The 23,866-nt window shown below is 40.7% G+C and overlaps 1 protein-coding gene across 3 annotated transcripts in view; it reads right to left on the minus strand.

Moving 5' to 3' along the window:
* The window catches only part of SMAD2 (SMAD family member 2), a 49,584-nt gene that overhangs the window by 7,055 nt on the left and 18,663 nt on the right, over positions 1-23,866 (minus strand). For 2 of the 3 annotated variants that reach the window (XM_027656058.1, XM_027656059.1), the window contains exons 3-8: positions 8,924-9,013; positions 7,581-7,774; positions 7,047-7,181; positions 3,762-3,836; positions 2,060-2,113; positions 766-978 (exon numbers count right to left, since the gene is read on the minus strand). In XM_027656058.1, the coding sequence (XP_027511859.1) occupies positions 766-978; positions 2,060-2,113; positions 3,762-3,836; positions 7,047-7,181; positions 7,581-7,774; positions 8,924-9,013 (761 nt within the window). The remainder of the gene's footprint in view (positions 1-765; positions 979-2,059; positions 2,114-3,761; positions 3,837-7,046; positions 7,182-7,580; positions 7,775-8,923; positions 9,014-23,866) is intronic. The other variant, XM_027656060.1, reaches the window with a different exon arrangement.

Raw genomic sequence — 23,866 nt, forward strand, 5'->3', positions numbered from 1 at the left:
AAAAAGATAGTTTACCAAAGAACTTAAAGCCAAGACAGTGCATTGTGGAAAACAACATTCTTTGATTAACCATTACAAAGGAAATCTTACTCATGTCAGAACAGTGTGTTATTTCAATGGCAGCTTTTCCCATTTCAGAGAAGAATTCAAGAAGTACCACCAATATCCATTCTGCATTTTACAAACTAGAATAAACTAAGCAACATGTTAATATTTTGTATTTAAAGCTTCGATTTCAATTATAAGCAACTCTTACTATAAACACTGCCCAGGACAGAGAGGTCCAACAAGGAGCCTGAAAGGCAAAAACCTGCCTTGTGGGATGCTTTGGTGCATCATCTTTTTCCACAAGGCAAGAACAGCAACACGAGGAACAGAAATCTCACACAGCTGAGTGGCTTCCTCCTGTGCTGCCTGATGCCTGACAGCTTTGTGACGGTTGCTGCCACCAGGTTGGGGGCTACTGATTGAGGAAAGGCAGCTCCTTTCAGCTCCAGCCATCACTACGTCTCCTCCCAATTCCAACTGGCTTCGGTAGCAGAAGCTGCTACATTTCTCCCTGATTTCAGAACTTGCGAGCTCTGTGTCTTTCCACTTTTGTCCTTAGCTAGAGAGGCCAAACTTTCCTTGGCAAGCCCTGAGAGGGAATGTTGATGTCTGGCAGCGCAAGGGTGAAAGGAACCCAACACACATCCTACCTGGATCATTCCAGATAAATTAGCCGACAAAATGAAATTAGAGAGTTAAAAGATCAGAGATCTTCACCTATATGTCGTCTTGTCATTTCCACCGTAGCATTTCTGTTTACATTGGAAAGCAGACCTAGACAAAATCGCTCAGAATTTGATGGATCTGTAAAGCCATCTACGGTCAGGGAAGGCTGGGACGCGTGGAAGGTTTCTCCCACTCTTTGATTCAATTCATAATATGCTATTGAACACCAAAATGCAGGCTCCGAGTAAGTAACTGGTTGCAAGTCTAAAACAAAAAAAAATAAATTTAAAAACCCCAAGCTTAACACAGAATTTGAGGTTGAAAGTAGAGCTATCTTCCCTGCTATTTGTCTCTCCCAGAAATGACAGCGGTAGTCTCCTTAAACTACTCCTATTATGTTTTGCTTGCTGTCCTTTTTACCTACCCCAGTAAACAGAATGGAATTCAATCTTCCACACAAGGGAAGGAGGAGGGGGAGAAGGGGTGATCTAATCTGACCACAGCTCATTTAGTTCAGTACTTGCATTTTGCTCGGCAAAATGATTAAGCTAATGGTGCTCTGAGCGCCAGACGTTGAGACATTCCTGTTGCCTTTCTGTAACTTGCAAACACTTTGGCAGCATAAAAGAAAAGATTAAACTATCAAACACTGAACAACAGAAAGGAGAAAATAATATGAAAATTCTGTTCTCTTGCATTACACTAGATCTTATACTATCTCTTTATCTAAGGGTAGTTCTAAGCTCCTTCTACTCTCCCTTGCTGGAGCCCAGTATCTTCCCCGTGCATCTTCAACTTTTCCTGCACTGCTTCCCCTTCTTACCCACCCTAAATACTTACTCAGCATTCTGAACAGCATTTTCCTGTCACATTCTGTCATCATTCCTTAAACAAACCCAGGGCAATCTTCCTGAGGCATTTATACAGACACACAGCAATGGCACCTGATCAAAGCAGGTGGGCAACTAATGTGGGAGCAACAACTGTGCTGCAGTCAGAGGTGAAACAGTACATGAGAAGAGCAGCAGAAGGGAGACAGCAAGTCTGGACAGCATTATGGACAGGCAAATGTCCTGTAAACTACTTATTTTATAAGTGCTGTTCCTGCATGCACAACATATCTCTCTCTCTTTGCTAGGAGCTCAAAAGTTACCAAAATAGAGCAGTTGTTAACAAGTTATTAACCCAGCCCTATTGTATTTAACATCAGGAAGCCAACCCAACAGTCACCTCTTAATGCAACTCTTAATTTCTTTAAGTACATTTTCACTTTTAAAGTAATTATGACTATATAATGAAGAGTCATCACACACAGAGAAATAATTATAAGTATTTCCAGGCTTACCCAGACTGTGATTAACTGGAGAGAGAGTACTAGGAGACAGCTCTGCTGGAGATCCTGTTGAAGCAATACAGATAGATCCAGAGCAAATGGATTTTGTTATTTCAGCTGGGTAGGCACAACCATTATCTACACCACTTTTACACTGAAATTTTTCAGAATAAGAAACCTCAGAAATCCTACAATCAGTTTTCTGGAATATCACACACTTACTCTGAATTAAGATTTCATTCAATTTTCCAGATTTCTGGGAACCTACCCCTCCTTGTAAAGACACAATTAACTTAGTGTTGTACTTGGCAGAGCTCTCCCTCCATGCACAAACTGTGACCATTATTTATGCACTTCTCCAGTGAGAAGGTAGTGACTTCCCAAATTCTGCGAAATAAAAGCTAAGAAAGAGTGGATGAGACAAGCAAGATATTGCCTTTCTGTTTTCATAGCAGAAGGTTTATCTTGGAAATGAGAAGGCTTAGGGGTGACCTAATGTGGCCTTCCAGTAGCTGAAGGGAGCCTGCAAGAAAGATGGAGAGGGACTGTTTACAAGAGCAGGTAGTGACAGGACAAGGGGGAATGGTTTCAAACTCTAAGAGGAGAGATTTAGATTAGGTATTAGGAAAGAAAAAACACTTTCCTGTGAGGGTGGTGAGGCCCTGGCAGAGGTTGCCCAGAGAAGCTGTGGCTGCTCCTGGATCCCTGGAAGTGTCCAAGGCCAGGCTGGACGTGAGCAACTTGGTCCAGTGAAAGGTGTCCCTGCCCATGGCAGAGGGGTTGAAACAAGATGGTCTTTAAAGTCCCTTCCAACCTAAACCATTTTGTGATTTCATGATTCTGTGATCTCCAGAAAAGAACAAGCTACATTTGCACATTTGAGGCAATTATTCTTTTCCAGAAGGAGGAAGTTAAAAACTCAGAAAAACATGAACCCTCCAACACAATTTGCACACTAAAATGCAAAATACAGAGAGGCTTTCACAGAAACATTCCCACAATGACTGCTTATGTCAGGTTGTTTTAATTAAGGTACCTATTGTCACATAGCGGGAAAATATTGCAGTTCTTACAGAAACTGGTGCAGTTGATTCCAACTAACTAAAAATGGTTCCTAGAATTAGCTAATCAAACACACCCAAGTCTGCCGGCACACAGCAGGAGGTTCTGATCCAGCACATCATCTGTGCTTTGTCCAAGTCTAAGGTCAACTACATTCTGCAGAAACCCTTTCACACAAAGGCTCAAATGCTTAATGTTTCTACAGCTTTTTCCATAGAGCTTTACCTACAAAAATTAATTTGAAACAAAGCAAAAGTGATAAGGTTGTCAGAGACAGGTTCTCAGAACACAGATTGTCTGCAACCTGTTCATTAGGCCAACAGGCGTTTTGCTTCAATGAAGCTGTTTACTAGGGAATAGTTGAAACCAATTAACTATTAAAATCTATTTTAAGGATTTCTGGTGAAGATTTAATTAGAACTTGTATACTTCTGTTATGTAACAAATGCGATGTACTTAATACGGCTCAGAATGTTTTAAAAGCATTTCCCTGGCAAAAAACTATTTTGTTCATGAAAGACTGAAAGTGGTATTTTAAACAGGTTGCACAGAGGAAAACTGCCATCACCTTTTGGGTTGAATTCGTGCTCCTATGCAGAGGGATCACAGCTAGTAATCCAAAGCCTTGCAAGTAGTAAGAAATAAACGTTACCTGTATCCATGCTTTGGTTCAACTGCTGGTCACTTGTTTCTCCATCTTCACTGATATATCCTGGAGGAGGAGTTTCTGTAAAAAAAAAAAAGAAAAACACACTGACTGCTTGAAAGACTGGGAAAATTTCTGTAGACTAAACACTCAGTGTTTTTGTCATCATGTCTTCACGAGCTCCTCGATACTGGAACACTGAATCAGAATGTCACTTTGCTGTCCCTTTTTCCTTTCAGCAGGACTTCAAACGCACTACCTGCCTTATTTCTATGTAAAATGTATCTTCTCTTGTATGCCAGTCAATTGCTCAAATATATATAATTAACAGACAACCCTTGTTTGTTCCATTTAAGACAAGATACAGTCACTACAATGAGTAACAATTTTGCAATTGTGATCAACAGCTTTCATATGTAGTAGAATTACAAATGAAAAAAACCATCTGGTGGCTTTCACAAAAAAATAACGTGAGCTATCTTTATGTAGTATAACCATCAGATCAGATACCCTCCTACACCTTACTGAAATTGTTAAAGATTTATTTTTCAGTTCAGTCCCCAAATTCATCTTTCTTCAACACCCAACAGTTGATTTCTCTCATTTATAATAACCATATTAACTGCTTACACTGCACAAGCTCTATCATTATTATTACTACTACTTCTAAGCTCTGTTAAAACCATCAGCTATTCTTTCAACAAGCTTTCTTTAAAGACAGTTACATAGACCAAGGTAAACTCAGTACCAACTCTGAAGCATTCTGACACACCAGAAACTGTGTCTAACTCCACAGAAGTATCTTCAAAACCCAGGAGACTGTGCCTGTTCCTCTTCTCCATTCAAAATGCTCTTTGTAATCGAGATAATGAGTTAACCAACTGCCTTTCAGGAAATAATTTTCTTTGAACTGGGCAAATGTCTTTTCCTCCATATTAAAGGCAAACCCTGGATTTCTTCAGTGAAAGTGTTTGAAGCTAACTATCTCTACAATCACCTTAGAATTGTCTCTGAAACTTCCAGGGATTAAACACTTTTAATTACATTATTAACAAACAATAGAAATTTAAAGATAAAACCTTTTTGCTTAAGTAAAATAAAATTATATCAAATATCATGACTAAGATGTACAGCAAGATCAGAAGGAAGTCAGCAAGAGGAAACTAGATTAAGTCAGTTGATTAAATTAAAATGAACTGAGTGAATTTAATCTTGGATTCATTCTGTAAAACGAGTGTGCTAAATATAGATGTGACAAAATTCAAGTGAGAAATTAAAAGGGCGATTAAGGGAAATCTTCACTAGAAAGAAGTGTGATAACAAAAATCATACCCGTTTTGAACATTTTTACAGAATCCATTGTGACAAAGTGGACTCCACCCTTGTCCAAATCATTTGCTGTAGTTAAGCCCACAGCCATGGTAAAAGGTCAATACCCATTTCCAGTCCAACCCACGCCTCCTGTTTCCAGTTGCTAGTCTAGGCTCTTTGGCACAGATTATTTTCCATGTCCACCTAGTACTAAGAATAGTTTAGGATCAGAGGTTGAGCACCACCACAGCTGGAAATAAAAGCGTCGGCGTGGCATTAAAAATTTCCAGTAGAGCTTGAGTGCTGCCAGGAGTGTGGAGACAATGGAGCTCAGCACATCCACAACCTGGAAGGGAACACACAGTTCCCAAAGGCCACCCTGTCATTACCTGGGCCCAGCTGCAGGTGAAACCAACTTCTACCAACCTCTCTTGTAGACCAAGCACTGAGACAGCACTGGAGTGCAAAGCTACCACAGTCAGTCTGACCTGCCACTAAGGAAAAAGGTTCTCTGAAGAAGGCTAAGGCACTCAAGACTTATCAAAGCCTGGCTAAGTGTTCAAGATTAAGTCAGCAAGGTCAAATAAAGCAAGATTCCATGATGTGAACACAAGAGGAGGGTGCCAGTGACAAAGAGAAGGAGGTAAGGTGTGGTTAGCTGCATAAACATTTGAAGATCATGTGAATACCCACAATCACCTTGAACAAACTCCCTGCATATAACTACTTTAGTTCATTTTCATAGCACTGGATTTGCAGTGGCTTTCCAGTAAGTTGTTTACAAGTGCTATCAAAAGCCCTCAGATCAAGTCAAAAAAGTATACACAAGTTAAGAAAGCAACACCAACTTCTAGCACCTTAAATTGCTCTTTATAGGTGGCAAATGATGTAGCCCAAATTAAACAGAAGAGATCAAATTAACTGATTTTTTTTTTTAATGCCAGCTCAATTCTTGGATATATTTGAAGAAAACACAAGCAACATTCTGTGTAACACATGTAGATACTATTTGTACACTGCACAAATTCGAGTTTCAAGGCAGTCATCTTATTCTTTCTGAGACTCCAGATGTGAATTTTCAGCTTGTTCATAACATGGATGCATTAAACATTTATGAGCAAACTGCAGCTTTACTTGATTTTGCACTCCAGGCAACTTCCTGAAGAGATAGGAAACAGGAAGCTGGGTCAGGAAACAAAGGTCACTGATTTCATATTTCAATAAGGATAACGGGGGTTTGGGTGCACTGTAGCACTTCAGCCTTGGAAATTTGTTTTGGAGTGGGAAAGGGGCAAAGAGAGGGAGGAGAAATTCTTATCAGTTCAATGTTGTTAGACTGTTCTTTCATACTAAAAAAACAAACTTGCATGCACACAACAGCAACAAAAAGGCAAAGCAGACCTTGACTGATAGTGAACTACAGATCGAGACACTTTTAAAGTCACTGCTTTGCAACTTAAAAGTTTTCTCCACATACTGCATGTGATGAGATTGAGCATCAGTTTATTACTCAATCCCCAATACACAGTTTTGGCAACCGCTCTGTGTTTGTGAAACAGGCTTAAAGCTTAAGATGAAGGTCTATTTTGTACTCGTTAGTATTCTGAATCTTGAATAAGCTACTGAAACCAAGTAAGCTACTGTGAAACCACAGCACTAGGGCTTCACACAGGATATCTCAGTTGTTTAGGGCATGGTGGTAATAACACCAAGGTTGTGGGTTTGATTCCTGTAGTGGTCGTTCACTTAGGAGTTGGACTTGTTGATCCATGTGGGTCCCTTCCAACTCAGAATATTCTGTGATCATGTTCTGCAAGCAGAAGTGTTTAGGTATTTCCATTGGAATTAACACATGCAATCAACTTAATCTAATTTACTGGAGCATATATCAATGAATTTGATTAGGAGGGTGGAATGACCATCTTTGTTCCAATGGTATGATGCTAAATGTACTGTTTAGAGTGGGAGTTAAGAAAATACCTGGTATGTAATTGCTCTGTGGCTCAATTCCAGCTGGAAAGTTAGTGTTTTCAGGAATGGAATGGGTATAGTCATCGAGAGGTGGCAGCTCTGTTAGAATCTCAGTGTGCCGTGGCACTAGCACAGGAGGCAACACTGGAAAGGAAAAATTCAAACATTAGTAAGACCCTCAAAATAAATGACTCTGTAAGGTAACAGGAAAAAAAAAAAATCTAAAACATCTCACAACTTCTTCAGCTGTTCTGAAATTTTGTGAATCTCAGTACTGCTAATAGCACAATTACTGGAAGAGATGGATTCCTGAGGTGCTCCAAGTAAGACTGTTCCATACTAGCAAAGGTAAATCATCTCTGTTCTCCTGTTCAGTCTGGATCATACTTAGCCAGCTAGAAGCTGCTAGCGGTCCTGGAAGTGTTTATCAGGACTATTCAACAGATTTGTAAAGATTTTTCAGTAACTTTACTGTCAAAAACTATCAGGGATACAACCTCGCGTAGAGATGCCGCAACAGAAAGTCAGAAGCAGTCCTCCTACCTGGTGTCTCCACTCTCTGGTAGTGGTAAGGGTTTACACATACTTCATCCTTTTTAAGATTAAAAGCATATTCACAGTTTTCAATTGCTTTAAGTTCATGGTGGCTGTGGAGGTCTGGCCAGCGCCACAAGCGACAGTAAATGACGTGTGGCAATCCTTTGCGGTGGGACACCTGCAGACGGCCATCGAGGGATCTGGGGAGGAAAAACGTGGAGAAGTGTTTACAGACTGCCTCTTAATCACTCAAGCAACAGAGTACACACACGGGAGATGGGTAGTTTATCCTCAAATTCAGTGCACTGACACTGCTAGTGACATTTATAACTCTTGTTAAAAGGCTTCAAATGTGATAGAAGTGATCACACCAAGCAGTGTCTTAACTTATTTTTGAGCTGCTCAAATTATTGCCAGTGAATTTAGAGTTCATTAAAAGCCACTTCTAGTCCAACCAAGTATGACTGCTTCATATACTTTTTCACATGCTTCTTTATTTTAAATGCAGAAGACAGTTGTTAAAAATAAAATAAAAATCACACACTTAATGGTCCCTTCCACTGCTAAACCTCAAGGCTTTGTTATGGCATGGATGCTTTATGGCTTTAAACATAAGAATTCCCACAGGACTGCAAATAAGCCTATAAGCAGTCAGCTGCCCAAGTGATCCACATGGCAGTATAACTGTAATGCAAAAAGCATGAATGCACATCTTGTAAGGGCTGTACAGTTTATCTTCTTCACTTCATCTGCCTTGCTACCAGCTGAAAATGTTTTGCTAGTTTTAAGACAGACTGCATATGCTTACACAAATGCAGATGTTTATGATTGTTATGGGATGGGAGACAAACCTCAATACACAAATCAAGTAATGTGACATGAAAAAATAAAGACCCTGTTTAGAATTTGCCCACCATTAACTACTGAAGAATTTACAAACAATTCTTTAGTAGCTTGTATCTGAGCCAATTAGCAAGATTTAACTGAAAGCTTGTGGCATACAAAGCAGTTTAAACACTTTGTAAGATTAAGTCTAAAGAATTAAGTTTCCCAACTTTGTTAATATAAATACCAAATCACTTTAGAGCTTGCATTTAACAAGTCTTCCCATTCTTTCAATAGCACTGGCGTGAAAAAAGAATACTGCAGAATTAGAGTTTCATTGGTCAAAACATCAGCTAAGAACATTGGATTTCTACACTGGCAAGGAAATATTTTTAAATGCTGTACCATGAGAGGCCTAGGAAGCATTTTAGTCTATTTTACAGCTAAAGCATCCCATTACAGACCCTCCAAAGCCAATCCCTCCCACAAGATTTTTATGATGCGAGAGAGGGCAGAATATTCACCTGGTTTGTTCAGAGAAGCTGTAAAGGCCTGTTGTATCCCACTGATCTATCGTGTTTGGTGTACTCAGTCCCCAAATTTCAGAGCAAGTGCTGTGCATAAATTGAAAACAAAAACAAAAAATTGATATGAATATGGAACATGGTTATTCAAAACACCATGATGTCAAACATGGAAAAATGTACAGAACACTTCCTTTCACATAGAAGATAGAGCACTGTTAGACTTCCATTTACACTCACATCTCATGCTATATTTTCTATATGAAGGAGGCTATCAAAATGGAACAAGTGATTCAAGGTAAATGATAAATGTTTTTAAAAGGTGAACAAGTTCTCAGGTTTTTAGTTGATACAGTTGCAATGTTCCTTAAAACAGGCAAAACTTCCTCAGCCTAGTTCTTTACGAAATTCAATTTTAAAAGGTAGTTTCTGGGTTGGGTTTTTTTGTTTTTGTTTGGTTTTAAACATAAACTGCCCTAGGACTTCAAACAAAGGCCATGTGTATCCAAAACTGAACATCACAATCTAACATTCAGGTACCACCACTTATGCATTAATTTTATTCTCCACGAACACACTAATTTGCTGCTTTTCCCAAAACAGGAAAATTCAAACACTGAAGAAAAACATGTTAGAGCTGATACTTCTCACTGTTTCCTGTACTCTCCTTGATTAAATAGCTAAATATTCTTTCCCACAGTATACAAAATATGAGTGTTTAACATAGTTTTACAATGTAGTATTTTAAAAACTTTAAGTGCTAAATTAAGCAGGAAGGGAAGCAGAGATAACCAAGTCTTAACCAAACTGGTTTGAGGACAAGATCACAACAGTAAAGATAAAGGAACCTTCAGTTACAGACACAAATTAAAAGCAGCAGCAGAAAACAGCACGGGACTGTAAAAAGGCAGCAGACTCTCAGAAGCATAAATTAAGCTCAATTCTATCATATACTTGCTCTGTGGCCACTAAAAATGGACAGTTTATTTTATATAAGTTACACACAACTAGATCTTGCACCTCAGAAATTAAGAGAATTTGGCTCATAAGCACCTTAGATCTTTGTTTCCTGACTGGAGAGCCTGAAGCTCAAATGGCTGCTACATTACCTTTTACAATTAACAGCCTCTGAAGAGCTGCAACAGAAAGAATCCACATTCACCAAACTCCTGGTTTTAAATCTAGGTGTTGCGATTTAAATTTAAATTACTAAATTTAGCTGATGCGTTCACAAGTTTGGATTGAGTGCTTAAGAGAAGAGAAGTGAGGTAGGTGTTTTCATTTCTCCTCCTTACACAGGGAAAATTCATTAGTGTTATGAAACAAAGGAGCAGATAGCACAGCACTGGACTTAAAACCCACTTTCAAGGCTGACAAGCACCTCAGTTCCACAATGACTTTAATAAAACCCGAGTGTGGGCTACTGGTGAAGGGAATGAACAGGTCTTGCCCCTTTCTTGCCTGTACCACACACGTTATTTCTAATGCCATCCCAGGGAGGCTGCAATGTCCATGCAATTGAGCAGCAAACCCAAACCAATAAACTGGTTACCTGACCACAGAACATATGTGGCTCAAAATACAGGTTTTGAGAGTTACTCTTCAGTCAAATCACTTCTGTTCACCAAAGAGCTACACGAGCACTACAAGCAGAAGCAAGAGTGTAACTGTGGGCAGCAGCAGCCTGTTAAATAAAATACAGCCTTTACTGATTACAGACAAAAGTAAAATCTTGTACTAGATGACTTTGTCTAGCAGAGAGCAGCAGAGAGCCAGAGATGAAGGCCCATTCTGACACAGATCCAGCTCTTCAAAAAAGCCAGCTACTACCCCAAACAAATTGCATCCATCTCTGACACAAGAAGCATCACAGCTTTCCAGAGTGAATGGGCAAAGAGGGATCCTGACCACCACAGCATCAGCAGAGCCTGCACAGCCTCACTTTTTCACATTCCACATTCCATTTCACAAGCCTCCAGAAGGGGTGGGCTGTCAGCAGCTTCCTAAGGATAGAAACAGTTGCCCTGAAGATACACGGGCAGCCTGTGGGACACCAGGGAGCATCCCTGCACTGTACTGTGTCCTTAAATATGCACCACTACTGCTGGTAAGACAGATCATCGTGTGCATGCAATTAGAAGAACAATCAGCAGACACAAAGCCTGCTGCATGTTAATTGACACAGTCAGCTCTGACAGCTCAGTACTTTGAGCAATGGATCCTTTATACAAGGCAGTGCTCCAAAGCTGACACTGTCACACAGATTACACGTTCCCAAAATTGTGGGGTGCATCACTGGTGCAAGCACGACATGCCACGCATTTGGTACATAAGTCTTTTAAGATGATACAGGCAAAAGTAAAATTTCACAGCCCTTGACAAAGCACAACAAACAGGAACAGTATTTCATATTGCTAACCTCTTCTCTCTATAAATATTCAAACTGTCAAAGCTGACAGCATATTCTACAACCTACAGAAAGACAAACAGTATCCTGAAGTGACTGTGTCACGGGGCCATAGCTTGGAGTGAAGCTCAGGACACCAGAGAAGCAGGACAGGCCAAGAGGTACAGAAAAGTGACCAGTGAGATCAAAACTGTTCCACTATTCAGCAGCTTACATGATATGCCATCTCCTAGGATGTATACCTGCTTAGAGCTGGGAGTACTATAAGTGTTTTACTGGCAGATCCACACTAGGACTATATTCCAACAATCCACAATCAAACACTGAAGAGCCTGCAGGAAATCACTCTGTATTATCAATAAAGTCAGCTCAGCACTGCTTTTACTGTTCACTGGAAGAAACATCTGAGGAAATAAAGTGGTTTGTCCACTCTCCTGCTCACATAAAAGATCCATTGCCTACAGGATGCAAGACCGTCCCCCCCTCCACGTCACCCAGGCAATAAATTAGGACTCATAATATTCACACACACGCACACCAAATCAAAATGAAATTCCTCACAACCCTAAAAACCATACTTCACACACAGCACTTCCATGAAAGGCCACACTATGCTCATTCATACACAAGCAACTGCCTGACAGAGAGTAGGTGTTCATCCCAGAAAGGTGGTGCTGGAAAGGTGACTGAACTCTGAAAGATGTTTTAACCACCACTAAAACCATCTGAAAGGAAGACAGGAGGCACAGACTTTTTAGTAGTGCAGAATTACAGCCTCAAAATAAATAGGAGTCGTTCACTCCTAAATCTACCTTTCTGAAGCATCCAAAACCCCTTGTGATGCAAAGAGTCCTTTCAGTGCCTTAGTCCATAAAGATTTTAGGACTAACATCTGTACTCATAAGTTAAGCCTTGTCTGGAATCGTTCCCAGTCCTTGGAACATGATTATTGTCTGCTAGAAGGCAGCTAGGACATTCCCCAGCACCAGGCTGTGCCAATTAATGTTCTCCCACACAATTCCCAGGTTTGAGACCACTGGGACCACTTGCACCAGGCAGTTCAGATGCAGCCCCCTGTCCTGGTATCTAAGAGTTGAAGAGTATGGACAAGGCAGTCCTGAGCCAGTTGGACGCGGTGCCTGGGAATGTTCCCAGGCACGTTTAATTTATTAGGAAGGAGGCAGCCAAGACATATCACCATTTCACCTTTAGTATGCAGACTGCCCTCAATCTGCAGTCTAGAAGCACACTTCAGGCTTTGTATTTTACCAAACGGGGGGGTTGGTTTTGAACACACTGTAAACTGAAGCGCTGATAAGCCATCATTGTTTCCAAAATATAATTTGGCTCCTGTGTGCAACATGTATTTAAATCTTTCCTGTGTAGACAGGGCTTAAATATACTCCAAAATACAAGCTTAAAGCTAATATACTTCCTCTCACCAGAGCAGATGCTTGCATAACAAGGAGCATTTTCACCACTGTTCTCAAAACAATTTGGCTGTTGACAGAAACAAGTCAACATCTGGTCAACAATACAAGGGCTACTTTTTCATCTTTTCAACACCAGCTCAGAATAGCAAATCACCACAGTCTGTGGCCTCCAGCACTCCCAGAGCAGGCCTGCTTAAATTGTTACTTTTGCAGATCCCACGAAGTAAGTGAATTTATATTATAAGGGACTTCAGGGATATAAAGCATCAATTTGGCTCAGTTTCCCAGGTGATCTGAAGGTCTAACAAGAGAAAACTATTTCCTAGAGAAAGGAGAAATGATGAAAAAAAAAATGCTTGCAAGGAATAACAACTACTCTTTGAGACCCAGGGATTTTTATGGAAAAGTTAAAGTCTAGCAGGTATCTGATTAACCTGCTACACACTAAACTTAGGACAACTGGGGTTTGGGACTTTTTGGGACTGACCAGAGGACTGATGAGATGAAGAAAGCGTCACACAAGCCAATACTGAGTGGAACTGAAGCTACTTCCAGTGGAGCCTTTCCCTAAACGGAAAGGGTTGCAAGAGCTGGTGTTTTTATCTGCTTATAGCAGCATCTTAGATCATATTATACAATTCTGGCAGGGTGAATCTTTAATGTGGCTATCAGCATGCAACAGCACACAGTATGGCTTCACTTCTTCCATTTCATCACTTCCTTTAACAGGAAAATCTGAGTTCCAAAAAACCCGCACTTTGAGCAAGAAATTACCTAAACAGCAAAGAGCTGTAGCAATGCTTCACAGTTTTCAGACAAAATGCCAAAACTGTCTTTCTTCAGTAAGACAGAAAATAGTGACACACACAAGAAAAATGTGGACACAGGAAAAAAACTAAACAATAAAGATAACCCAAAAGTACTTGTATTTCCTTATCTACATGACAGGGATCATGTCCTCAGTCAGCATCAACAGTACAAACTATCTTAGTGGAGTAACAGTTATCTGTAAGCTTGTTACAAAAACGGGACTATCAAGTCCTCATTCACCTACAGATGAATTACTGATCTGTCCATGAAGAATGAACACAGACAAACGTGGTTATTAGAACAAACTCTCATAAGGAAGCAATGTAATTGCTTTAATGAAGGATATCCCTACTGGAGGAATTAATGTCCACATCAAAATCCCTAAGAACCAGATAAAAACTATATGAGATGAAGCAGTCTGAAGTGAGATGCTGTACTGACCTTCACAAGGCCAAAAGCACAGACAGGCATCGTATCATCTGGAACACACTGCCAAAAACAAACTCTTGTATTTGCGATATGATTCGATGGTAAAGGACACTGCAAGATAAGGCTGAACAGGGTAAGATGACCATCACCAAACAGCACATTAATGTTAGTCTGTGACAGCACAGCCTCATCTCAGTCAATGTAGAAAGACAGTTACATCTTGGCTTGCAGCTGCAGGAACTGTTAACTAGAAACTTCAGCAGTCGGAGATGTAGCTACACAGAACAATCCACAATCCCCTCACTGATGTCCAGATGCCAACTACTAAAGCCTACTGGTACTCAACCTAGGCCGCTTAATTAGGACCAGTTTCTCAACAGAGCTAAAAGCCAGATGTACTGACCTGCAGATCTAAGCAAGCATGTGCAAATACTGTCCAAACATTCGTGGCCACAGCATCAACAAGCCGGTGCCTGCACATGGCACTGCGCTGCACACACCAAGACATCCCTGCACTTTCCATCCCTACACTTTCCCCAAATGCCTCTGCAGAACAGTAGATACAGCCAGGGATAAAGGTGGTAGGTCTTGTCAACAATACTCATTTTTATAGAGATGCTGTTTTATTTGAGGCTGTAGCTGAAAGAACCTGAAGCCAGTACAGTTTAAACAGTACCCTATGTGCACCAAAACTACCACACACGTGCTTGGACTGGTCTCTGTATATCACTGGTTGTTGAATTTATTACCAACTTTTACTGAGAGAGAGAATGAACAAATAACTATCCTACCACTATATACAGTTTTGGCAATACTGTGTGCTCAAGGTACTTTTTATACTAAATGAAGGGCTTGCAACAAGCACAGCATCAGATGAAAGCAGGCAGAACCCCTTCAAAGATATTTACACCAGAAACTCTATGCAGAAATGGTTAAATATTGCCACGATTCATAACTGCAGTTATACTCCCTTCCTCGAAGTCTTGCAAAGTGGAACAGCTCTAGAGGAGCTAAAAAGGCACTGAGAGTTGACAGCCTCCTCTTTACCTGAAGTGGTAGCACTAGAAATATGACAAATAAAACCTGAAATGCAAATAGCATTGTGCTAGTCAAAGACAGTATTCTAGAGAAAACATTACAGAATGGTCTTGGACATTTAATTTGCTTATTTGTGAAGTATTACATTAAGCCCCTAACTTCCTTCCTGAATCTTCAACATCTTTCAGAATCTGCAGCCACTAACAAGTTTGCCAAGTTCATGCTCAAGGCAATCTTTTCCATTTGTCTTTCTCCTGCACCTTATAATCATGAGCCTTTCCTCCACTAAATCTAATTTGCCTGCCTCTATTTTTTCTGAGGCATTTGTAGTGCTGGAGCTGTGGCTGAAACGAAAAATAATTTCAGCAATCTGTGACAGTTCTCCATTTTATCTGTTTTAAAGTGGTAGATAAGAATGAAAGATAAGTTTTCCAGTTCTAGAATTCTCACGCGAAGTCTTCCCTATTGCACTGAGCCTGACACCAGTTTTCACTTACGTTTTTACTCAAAGACTAAGCACCAAAAATGCAATAAAAACATAAATGATGATCAGGTTTTTCACTTGAACTAGCGAAGTTACTTAGCACAAGCACACAAATATCTTTATACTAACCTAACACGTACCAGACTTACTACACTGACTGAGGCTCTGGTTCATCACTGGTGCACCCAGACTGAAGCTGCAGTCCTGTGAAGACACTGCCCATTACCCTCCGCTGATACAACCTTTGAGAAAAGGCTCAATGAGTTGACAGATGAAAGAACAGAATCCTTCCCCTCACACCAGTTATCTTCTCCTTGATGCAACTGAGGTTCAAGAGCAGCTAAGGTGACACACCAAACCTTTGGAGCTAGCTCAGAGAGGGTCTTCAAGGTCTCCAGTAATAGGAAAGACTGAACTGAAAGGCTTAGGTGTAATTGAGACGAAACAAAGTCAGCAATCTAAAAAGTTCATTGGCTTACATGCAGTACTGTATTCAGCACAGAAAGTTCCTACCAAATCTACCTGACCATGGTTTCCTTAACTCTGGGTTTCGGATGAAAATATAAGTAGCTGCCCTTATATTCTGACTTGATGGTCCTCTGTATATACTAACAATTAGCATTTTACACTATTACAGCCTAAAATGCCTACAAACCAGAGAGCACCTGTCTCTGCAAACAGCCCCTCAGCTAGCTGTACAGACAGCTGCCTGAACAAAAGCTCTCTGTAAAATCCAGTTTGGTGGGCCTAAGGGTCTCAGCTACTGAAAGATATGTTGCTCATGGTTTCTCTTCTCCATGCTGGGGGTGACAGGGGAAAGGTTACTTGCACTATGCTCACTGAGAAAACAAAGTGATCTGTAACAACAACACCAAGTTCCTTTCATGAGATATCTACCATACTCCTTCTCTGAATCACTTTGCATCCCTGCAGAACTGACCGATGTTTTCTCTTGCATCTCCATCACCCCAAATTACAGTGACAAAATGTCATCTGTTCACTTAAGTGCACACAGCCAGGCACACACATCTATCAGACGGAATGACTCGAAGCTACAGCAGTTCACTCCTGCTTGAGAATGACGTGAAGTTACACAGAGGTCTTGATCTCATTTTCTTGCAACACAAAATGCAAAGATTCAGGAATTCAGTATGAAATAATAACTTCTCTTTCAAGCACCTGACAGAGGGATGAGCTAAAACTTAAGGAATATCACATAAAAAACACTAGTGTGAATTCTTCTTGAAAATTATTTACACAGATCTGCAGTGGCACTTGTCCTTAAGAGGAAATGCACAAGGTTCTTCCACGGAGACCATTCCGTGGCAGAAAATCAGGCTTTCTACTGTGGGGTAGGAAACCAGACCCCTAGAAAAGTTCTGTTAAAAGGTAGTATTAGCAACCAGAGTAAATAAATATTTACATAAGTAGAGGTGGACAGGCAGTTTGCCATCAGATTCTCCAATTCTTCAAAGGAGAAACAGAGCCTGATAAGTCTAGGAAAAGAATGTAACGTAATGCCTAAGACAGCCCTGGACTCCCAGAAAAAGAGTTTTTGCAGAACTGAAAGCAGAGACTTCTCTCTCAGCACAAGCTCAACAAAACAGTGGCAAAACTGTCAGCTGGACACTCAGCTCCTACAACTATGAGACCTTCCTCAGGTGTCTCCAGCCCCTCAGATGTACTTATTTAAGCAACTGGCTTTACAGTGATAATAAAAAAAATAAAATAAAAATAAAATAATAAAACTGGTTTTCCTTCTGCCCCAGAATTCAAAATCAGACTTTCATTCTTCAAGCACATGCAACACAGATTACTTGCTCAAAATGGTAACCGTATCTTCTCTCCCTTCCTCCCTCCTCCCCACGTACACATTCAGGACATACTACATCCAAGAAAAAGATATTTATGTATGTGCATATTTAGTGAAATATAAATCAGGAACCATTACACAACTTCTCATCTTTCAGAATGCTTTCACGAATAAAGTTTACATAGAACTTTATAAAGTATATTCAAAATCACTACATCAAATACAAAATGCAGCATCTGAACCGAGGAAAATGACTTAATAACCTTCCTTATAAATGGATGTATGCTAAAAAATTAACACATCAAAATAGCCAGAAAAGCAGGAGGCACAGGATACAATTAACCTCTCTAACACTGTGGGAAAAGAAAAAAGTCATTGAATAAATCCCATTTACTTCAGATTAAAACTTCAAGGATGTCCACAGGGGACACAAAAGTGGAACGTGATGTACAAAAGATACTCTGTTAGAGCCCAACATCTGAGCTTCCCAGTGCTCCTTTCAGGGCCAGTAGTTAGTTCCTTCCAGTTTTGCAGAGTGCCAGGGCAACAAGTCATCTTGATGAACAGTATACGCTTCTGTTGCCATTTCTAAAGGCACACTTCTCCTGGTCACATGTGCAACAAACTACCTACTAAGGCAAAAACTACAGATATAAGGCAGGCCTCTTCAAAGCACTTTATCCTCCTGCCTACTCCCAAATCCTGACATGCTAGCCCAGTGCTGCCACAAAAAATAAAGCAGCCAACAACAATCAGTGTTACCTTTATTTTTTTCTCAATGCTAGGAGATGCTGGAAGGATAGCACCTCCAAGTTCAAGAGCAATTTTCCCAGGATGCCACAGACACCAAGGTGAAGTAAAATATTTATTTCTTTTCTTGTTGTCCATATGGTCTGTTCAGAGGCAGACCCTATATCAAGGAGTCTTTTTATTCTCTCTTCAACAGTCAGGTGGGGAGCAGACGTTGAAAAACTTCTGAATGGCAAGGTCGAGTGGCACAGAGATGGTGTTCAGGACTGGGAAACAAAAGACATGCAGCACAGCTCAGCCTTCCTCAAGACTCAGCAGGGAGCTGGCCACAAGTCTTATGCTCAGAGACCAAAGATGTGGAGCATGCAAAAGCAGCCTACGGAAATCATGAGCTAAGAGCTTCCTTGGGAAACTTGCCCAGCAGTTCCCTCCTCTCAAACAAACACCACAGCTTTCAGCAGCTCTGATCTCACAAATGCTGAAGCAGACGTACTGGAGATAAGAACCAAAGCACAGAAATACTCCCCTTAATCACGTGCTCAAAAACAGCCACAAAAACAGTGACTTCTACATGCCCTGCATCTAGTGAGGATGACAAGTGCACAACAGCATTCTCAATGGTAGCTCTCCAGAGACTAACCAGGCATGGGGTGGAGGGAAACCCAACAACAACGACACACAAAAAAACCCCCAAACCAAGCAAAAAAAGAATAAAAATCAATAAATAAATAAATAAATAAAAGTAAAACCCTATTATCACATGGACCCACAACCTCTGAGGATGTGGATGTTTATGCTTTAAAATGGCATTCCTGAAATGGTAACTTGGAATTCCTGCTCTCATTCATTACAGTACTATATCTAACAAAGGTTTCCTGACTGCTGCAGTTTCTCATAGTATCTCTAGAAACTGAAACTATTCTACGATAATAATCAGGCAGCAGGTTGAGATGACACCCAGGGCTCTGTACCATTCTGAACAGACCTTAAGAGACTCAGAAGTGTCCAAGGACACACGACCTGTGTATAAAGACACATCCATCACAATACTCGCTGATATATCCACAACAAATTGGTTTGTTAGTAGCAGAGAGAAATCTCACAGATCATATTTTCAACAGGTATTAAAAAATGACCTTTATCTCAAGTTCTCTAAGCACTGTTAGTCACAGTAGGTGTGCTGAAAGCTGCTCCCACAAGCTCACAGGTACAGCTACCAAGCAAGGGTCAAGTCAAATAATTTCTGTCGACCAGTCCATCATCCTCCAAGTGGGTGAGTGGCTGATGCTGCCGCTTGCGTGGGCTGCTCTGCAACTCGTGGACAGCTGAGAAAACACGTGATATTTTGATGAACTTTCTCAAACTACTATGTCCACGGTCCTAGAAAAATACGTTAACTTGGCAAGAACGACAGTTACAGGTTCTTGTAACACTTTTTTTCAAACTGATGAACTACACACCCATTTCAAGAAACAAACATGCACAGGATATACAATGTGATTTGCTCAATGCAGGGAGGTCACTACACCCTGAGTGACCCTGCTGCAGCCCAAGCAATGCACACCTGGCAGAAAACTGGTGAAGCAGAGAATACATCGACCTTGATCCACAACTCCATGAAAACTCAGGGAAACATCAAATGTTACATTACTAAGGCATATGTGTTTCCTACAAGGTATTTCAAAGGAAGTTAAAAGACTGATGCTCAGAGGAAGCTTCCCCAAGCAACATAATGATGGAAGAGAACTGAATGGTACTTGTGCCATTCACTGTTTGCTAAATAAATACAAAATTAAGTCAATGATGTTACCAATACTCCAGCAGTTTCCTTATTTTATGAGGAATATTAAACAAAATGCACAACTAGCAAGGAAACCATAAAAAGGCTTGAAGAGTTTCACTGTTCCCATGCAAGAAACCATTTTTTTATTTATAAAATGCACTTAGCATGTTTGCTGAGATATTGAATTGCCTTATCCACTTTTGCTAGGGCCAAATCAATAAACTAATAGCAAAGCTGCCTAACCATAGGCCTCTGTCTCCTCAGGCCCAGAAGAGAATACAGGAGCACATATGAGTTAGATATGCCAACAGAAAAGCTGAGTATGCAGGACACCCCTAGAACAAAAATCAAAGTCTGCTTCCTGAGCTCAGGCAGAAAGGATGTGTTAAGAGCATGGCCCAGTCCTGACGTCTTCGACATCTTGCTCATGATCCACACCCAGGACACGCACCCGAAGACGATGCCGACAGGTGCTCTTGCCTCACATGCAATTGCTTAACAGTTAAAGCCCTTTCCCAGGACACCCAGCAGTTTCTTTTTCTCACTCCACCTACCAGGAGTCAACCCTGATCTACCAACACCTGTTCTCTGCTGAGGTGGCGCTTGCCCTGCTCTCTCTTTCTCTTTGTCCTGTGGCAGCCAAAAAGATGGGAGTTTCAAAGGCTCGAGGAACACTAACCGAGTAAACGGTTACGTGGTTTCTTGTTGGCAGGAGAGCAGATTAAATCCTTCTTGGAATGTCTGTGGTTGTTGGCCTCAACATTGAAGGGCTCCCACATGATGAACAAACACAGTGACACTGGACTCCAGTAAAAATGTCTTCTCATCATTGAATAGAGTATTACAGAATTTTTTACATGGCTCCCACCAATGCAGCTTGCAGCAGGTGCAGTCACTTTACTAGGTCTTCTGTTTTCCTTCTATATTGAATCAAAAGAGGCATTTTGATTATTAGCTTTGTGGAATTCATCAGTATAGGTATACTTAAACTCTTTCCCTGTTAAGTTTATATTCAAGTTGCCCCCCCTCCCCATAACAGAACGGGGTATTTAGGACAGAAAAGACAGAAATGAATTATCAATGAGTTCTAGTGACTGAAGGCTGTAGTGGTGTAGGCTTACATGAACACAGCAAGGTTCACAAGCCACTCTTAGAAAATGCAGGTGGAGTCCCTGAGATGAGCATTTGATTTATCCATTAAAGAGAAAAGAATTTTTCCTACCAAACACTTCAGAGTCAAACACCATTTCAAACGTGACTTTCAGTCTCGCAAAGCTGCAAGATTCTGCATCAGTTCATATCAGCCTTTCTTCATGTTCAAAACTGCAAAACTACAGCACGAATTAAAAACTTTTTAAGTATCAGAGAAACTGAACTTGAAGCCTCCCACAAAACTAAGGGGAAGCAAAGACCTGTTCAGGGAGCTAACTCCCTAATTCAACTAACCAGTAACTTGAAATTCTGCATTTAAGCAAAAGTCAAGGGTATGCTTCTTTTGCACCACACTTTTCTCTATCCGGGACCCAAGAAAACGGACCAAGAATCCAGAGAGATGATCCATTTACCTACAGTTACGAGCAGAGATTTCAAGTGAAAATTTTCACCTCTTCATCTCCTGAAACTTGCTTTTTACATTTTGTAACGAAAAGCCACGACTTGGAGGATCTTTTTCTGAACAAATGCTGAAGTCAGACCACTGTGCAGCCCTTGTTCAAGGGGATTTCCCCAACTTCATTGTTCTTCTGCCAATTTCGAAGCATATGCAGCGAGATGTGAACCTACTCCAGCTCCCGATTGTTCTCTTGCATCCTGCCAGTCGGCTTCAAACAATGCATTGTGACAGAAGCCAAAGAAAGCTGCTCACGATGAGACTACGGCATCGCACACAGCAAATTTTAGAAGTTTTCCACCAATCAGCCGAGTCAGAGTAAGTGAACAAAAATAAGGAGTAAACAAGGCATGGGAAATTACTTTTATTAAATTAGCAGGTGTAGATTACAAGCAGGATTAAATCAGTAGGGAGCCTATTAACCAGCTATTTGTGTTCAAAGCTGCAGCGGCAAAAGAACTGCAGTATCTTGTTTATCCCATAAATTCTTCCTGGACTAACAGCCTGAGCTACACATTCAGGAAGTTTTTCCTCTAAAATTGGGTGGGTTGTCATAGAACATTCACACTAGTAAAAACAGCACTCAGGTGATTTGTTGCAGCACCAAGAAAACTAAATTGTCTGACTTCTACAGCAGAGTATAGTGGCTGGATATAAAGACATGAATTACCACAGCAAGCCAGGGAACACTTTTGCATTGACTGGGGCTGGGCACAGACAGATTCCTTTATTGAAGAAAAAAAAAATACTATTTATGAGATAATTTGGGGGTCAGTATTGACAATAAAGCATGGTCAACATATTTTTCTTGGGTTACTAATACATCTTCTTAATGGCAGCGTGAACTGCCATACACAGACATCACTCTTCCTAGTTAGAGTTTTCTACCAGGATTGACTGAGCAGGTAAATCACTGAAGTAATCACAAGCAGATATTTTTCATGTGCCTAAAACTCAACAGCCCCAGCATCAGTTGTTAACCTGACAATTAACTGCATGGAAAAAATGAAGCAAGCTTTAACACTTATTTTTGATTCTGACTCTTCCTGCTTCTTATCATTAAAGCAATCCTAACGAGAAGCAACAGACACTTGAACATAAAGAAATCTCACAAATTCCAACAGCTCATTTCAATTTGCTTTCACATCACTGATACTACAGCAGAAAAAAAATACCTTAAAACTCACTCTGTAAATAAATAATACAGCCTACAGCAGTGAGGTGAAGGTGGTATTATCACAAACCTTACAAAAAAAAAAAAACATGATTTACAGACTGAAAAATTACAGCAAACTAAAAGCTTCTAAGGTTACCTGAGAAAAAACAGCAGAGCCAAGGCCAGAATCCACATCCCCTGAGCCTTTATCCAGTGCTCCGGTCAGCACACAAAATAATCCCCGGAATTCAACATTTTTTCCTCCTGACTCGAGAGACAAGCTCCTTTGAACTATGCAGCATTTTGCTACTGGCCGAGTATCTTGCACATTGATATTTTTACACGTTGACCTAGCTCAAACGACACGCCAATACTTTCTGCTTGGAGTACCAACTCCAACAAATTATGTGGGTAAGTCACATGGCTTCCTGAATTGCACGAGCTTAAAACTGGCAGCCCTAAGTATCTTTGTTTAATACTCTAAGACTTCCTTTTTCAGGATGACATCATTCTAAGATGCTGTAACCTGAGCTATGTCTACACTACAGCTTAACCTTAGCTACAGCGATTCAGTCCTTAACACCAGCCACAGCTGTGCCAAAAACCAAGTGAAGTTATGTTTTAGTTACATAATTAAACCTTTAGTTTATAATTAAACCTCACTCAATTACCCTGGAAGACAACTGCTACTCTTAATTTCAATCGACAGGGACCTTAAAGCTCATCCAGTCAAACTCCCTGCCATGGGCAGGGACACCTTCCACTACAACAGGTTACTGTAAGTCCTGTCCAACCTGGCCTTGGACACTTCCAGGGATGGGGCAGCCACAGCTTCTCTGGGCAACCTGTGCCAGGGCCTCACCACCCTCACAGAGAGGAATTCCTTCCCAATATCCCATCTAACCGTGCTCTCTGGCAGTGGGAAGCCATTCTCCCTTGTCCTGTCCCTCCAGGCCCTTGCCCAAAGTCCCTCTCCAGCTCTTTTGGAGTTTCTTTATATACTGGAAAGGGCTCTAAGGTCTCCCCAGACACATTGGAGAATACCAGGAATAAAGCCTTATTGCTAAATGGGCAGTCAAGTAGTAAGTTGTAGTAGAGGAAAAGGATATCATGAGAGAAAAAAACCATTATCTTAAGCACATATTAATTCTGCATCCTATTCTATATATGATATACACTGACACTATGAATCAAACAGGAGAAAGCAAAAAAAATTAACTTTAGGCTACAA

The sequence above is a fragment of the Corapipo altera genome, unplaced genomic scaffold, assembly GCF_003945725.1.
Source record: "Corapipo altera isolate COAL_440 unplaced genomic scaffold, ASM394572v1 61553, whole genome shotgun sequence".
NCBI classification, from domain to species: Eukaryota; Metazoa; Chordata; class Aves; order Passeriformes; family Pipridae; genus Corapipo; species Corapipo altera.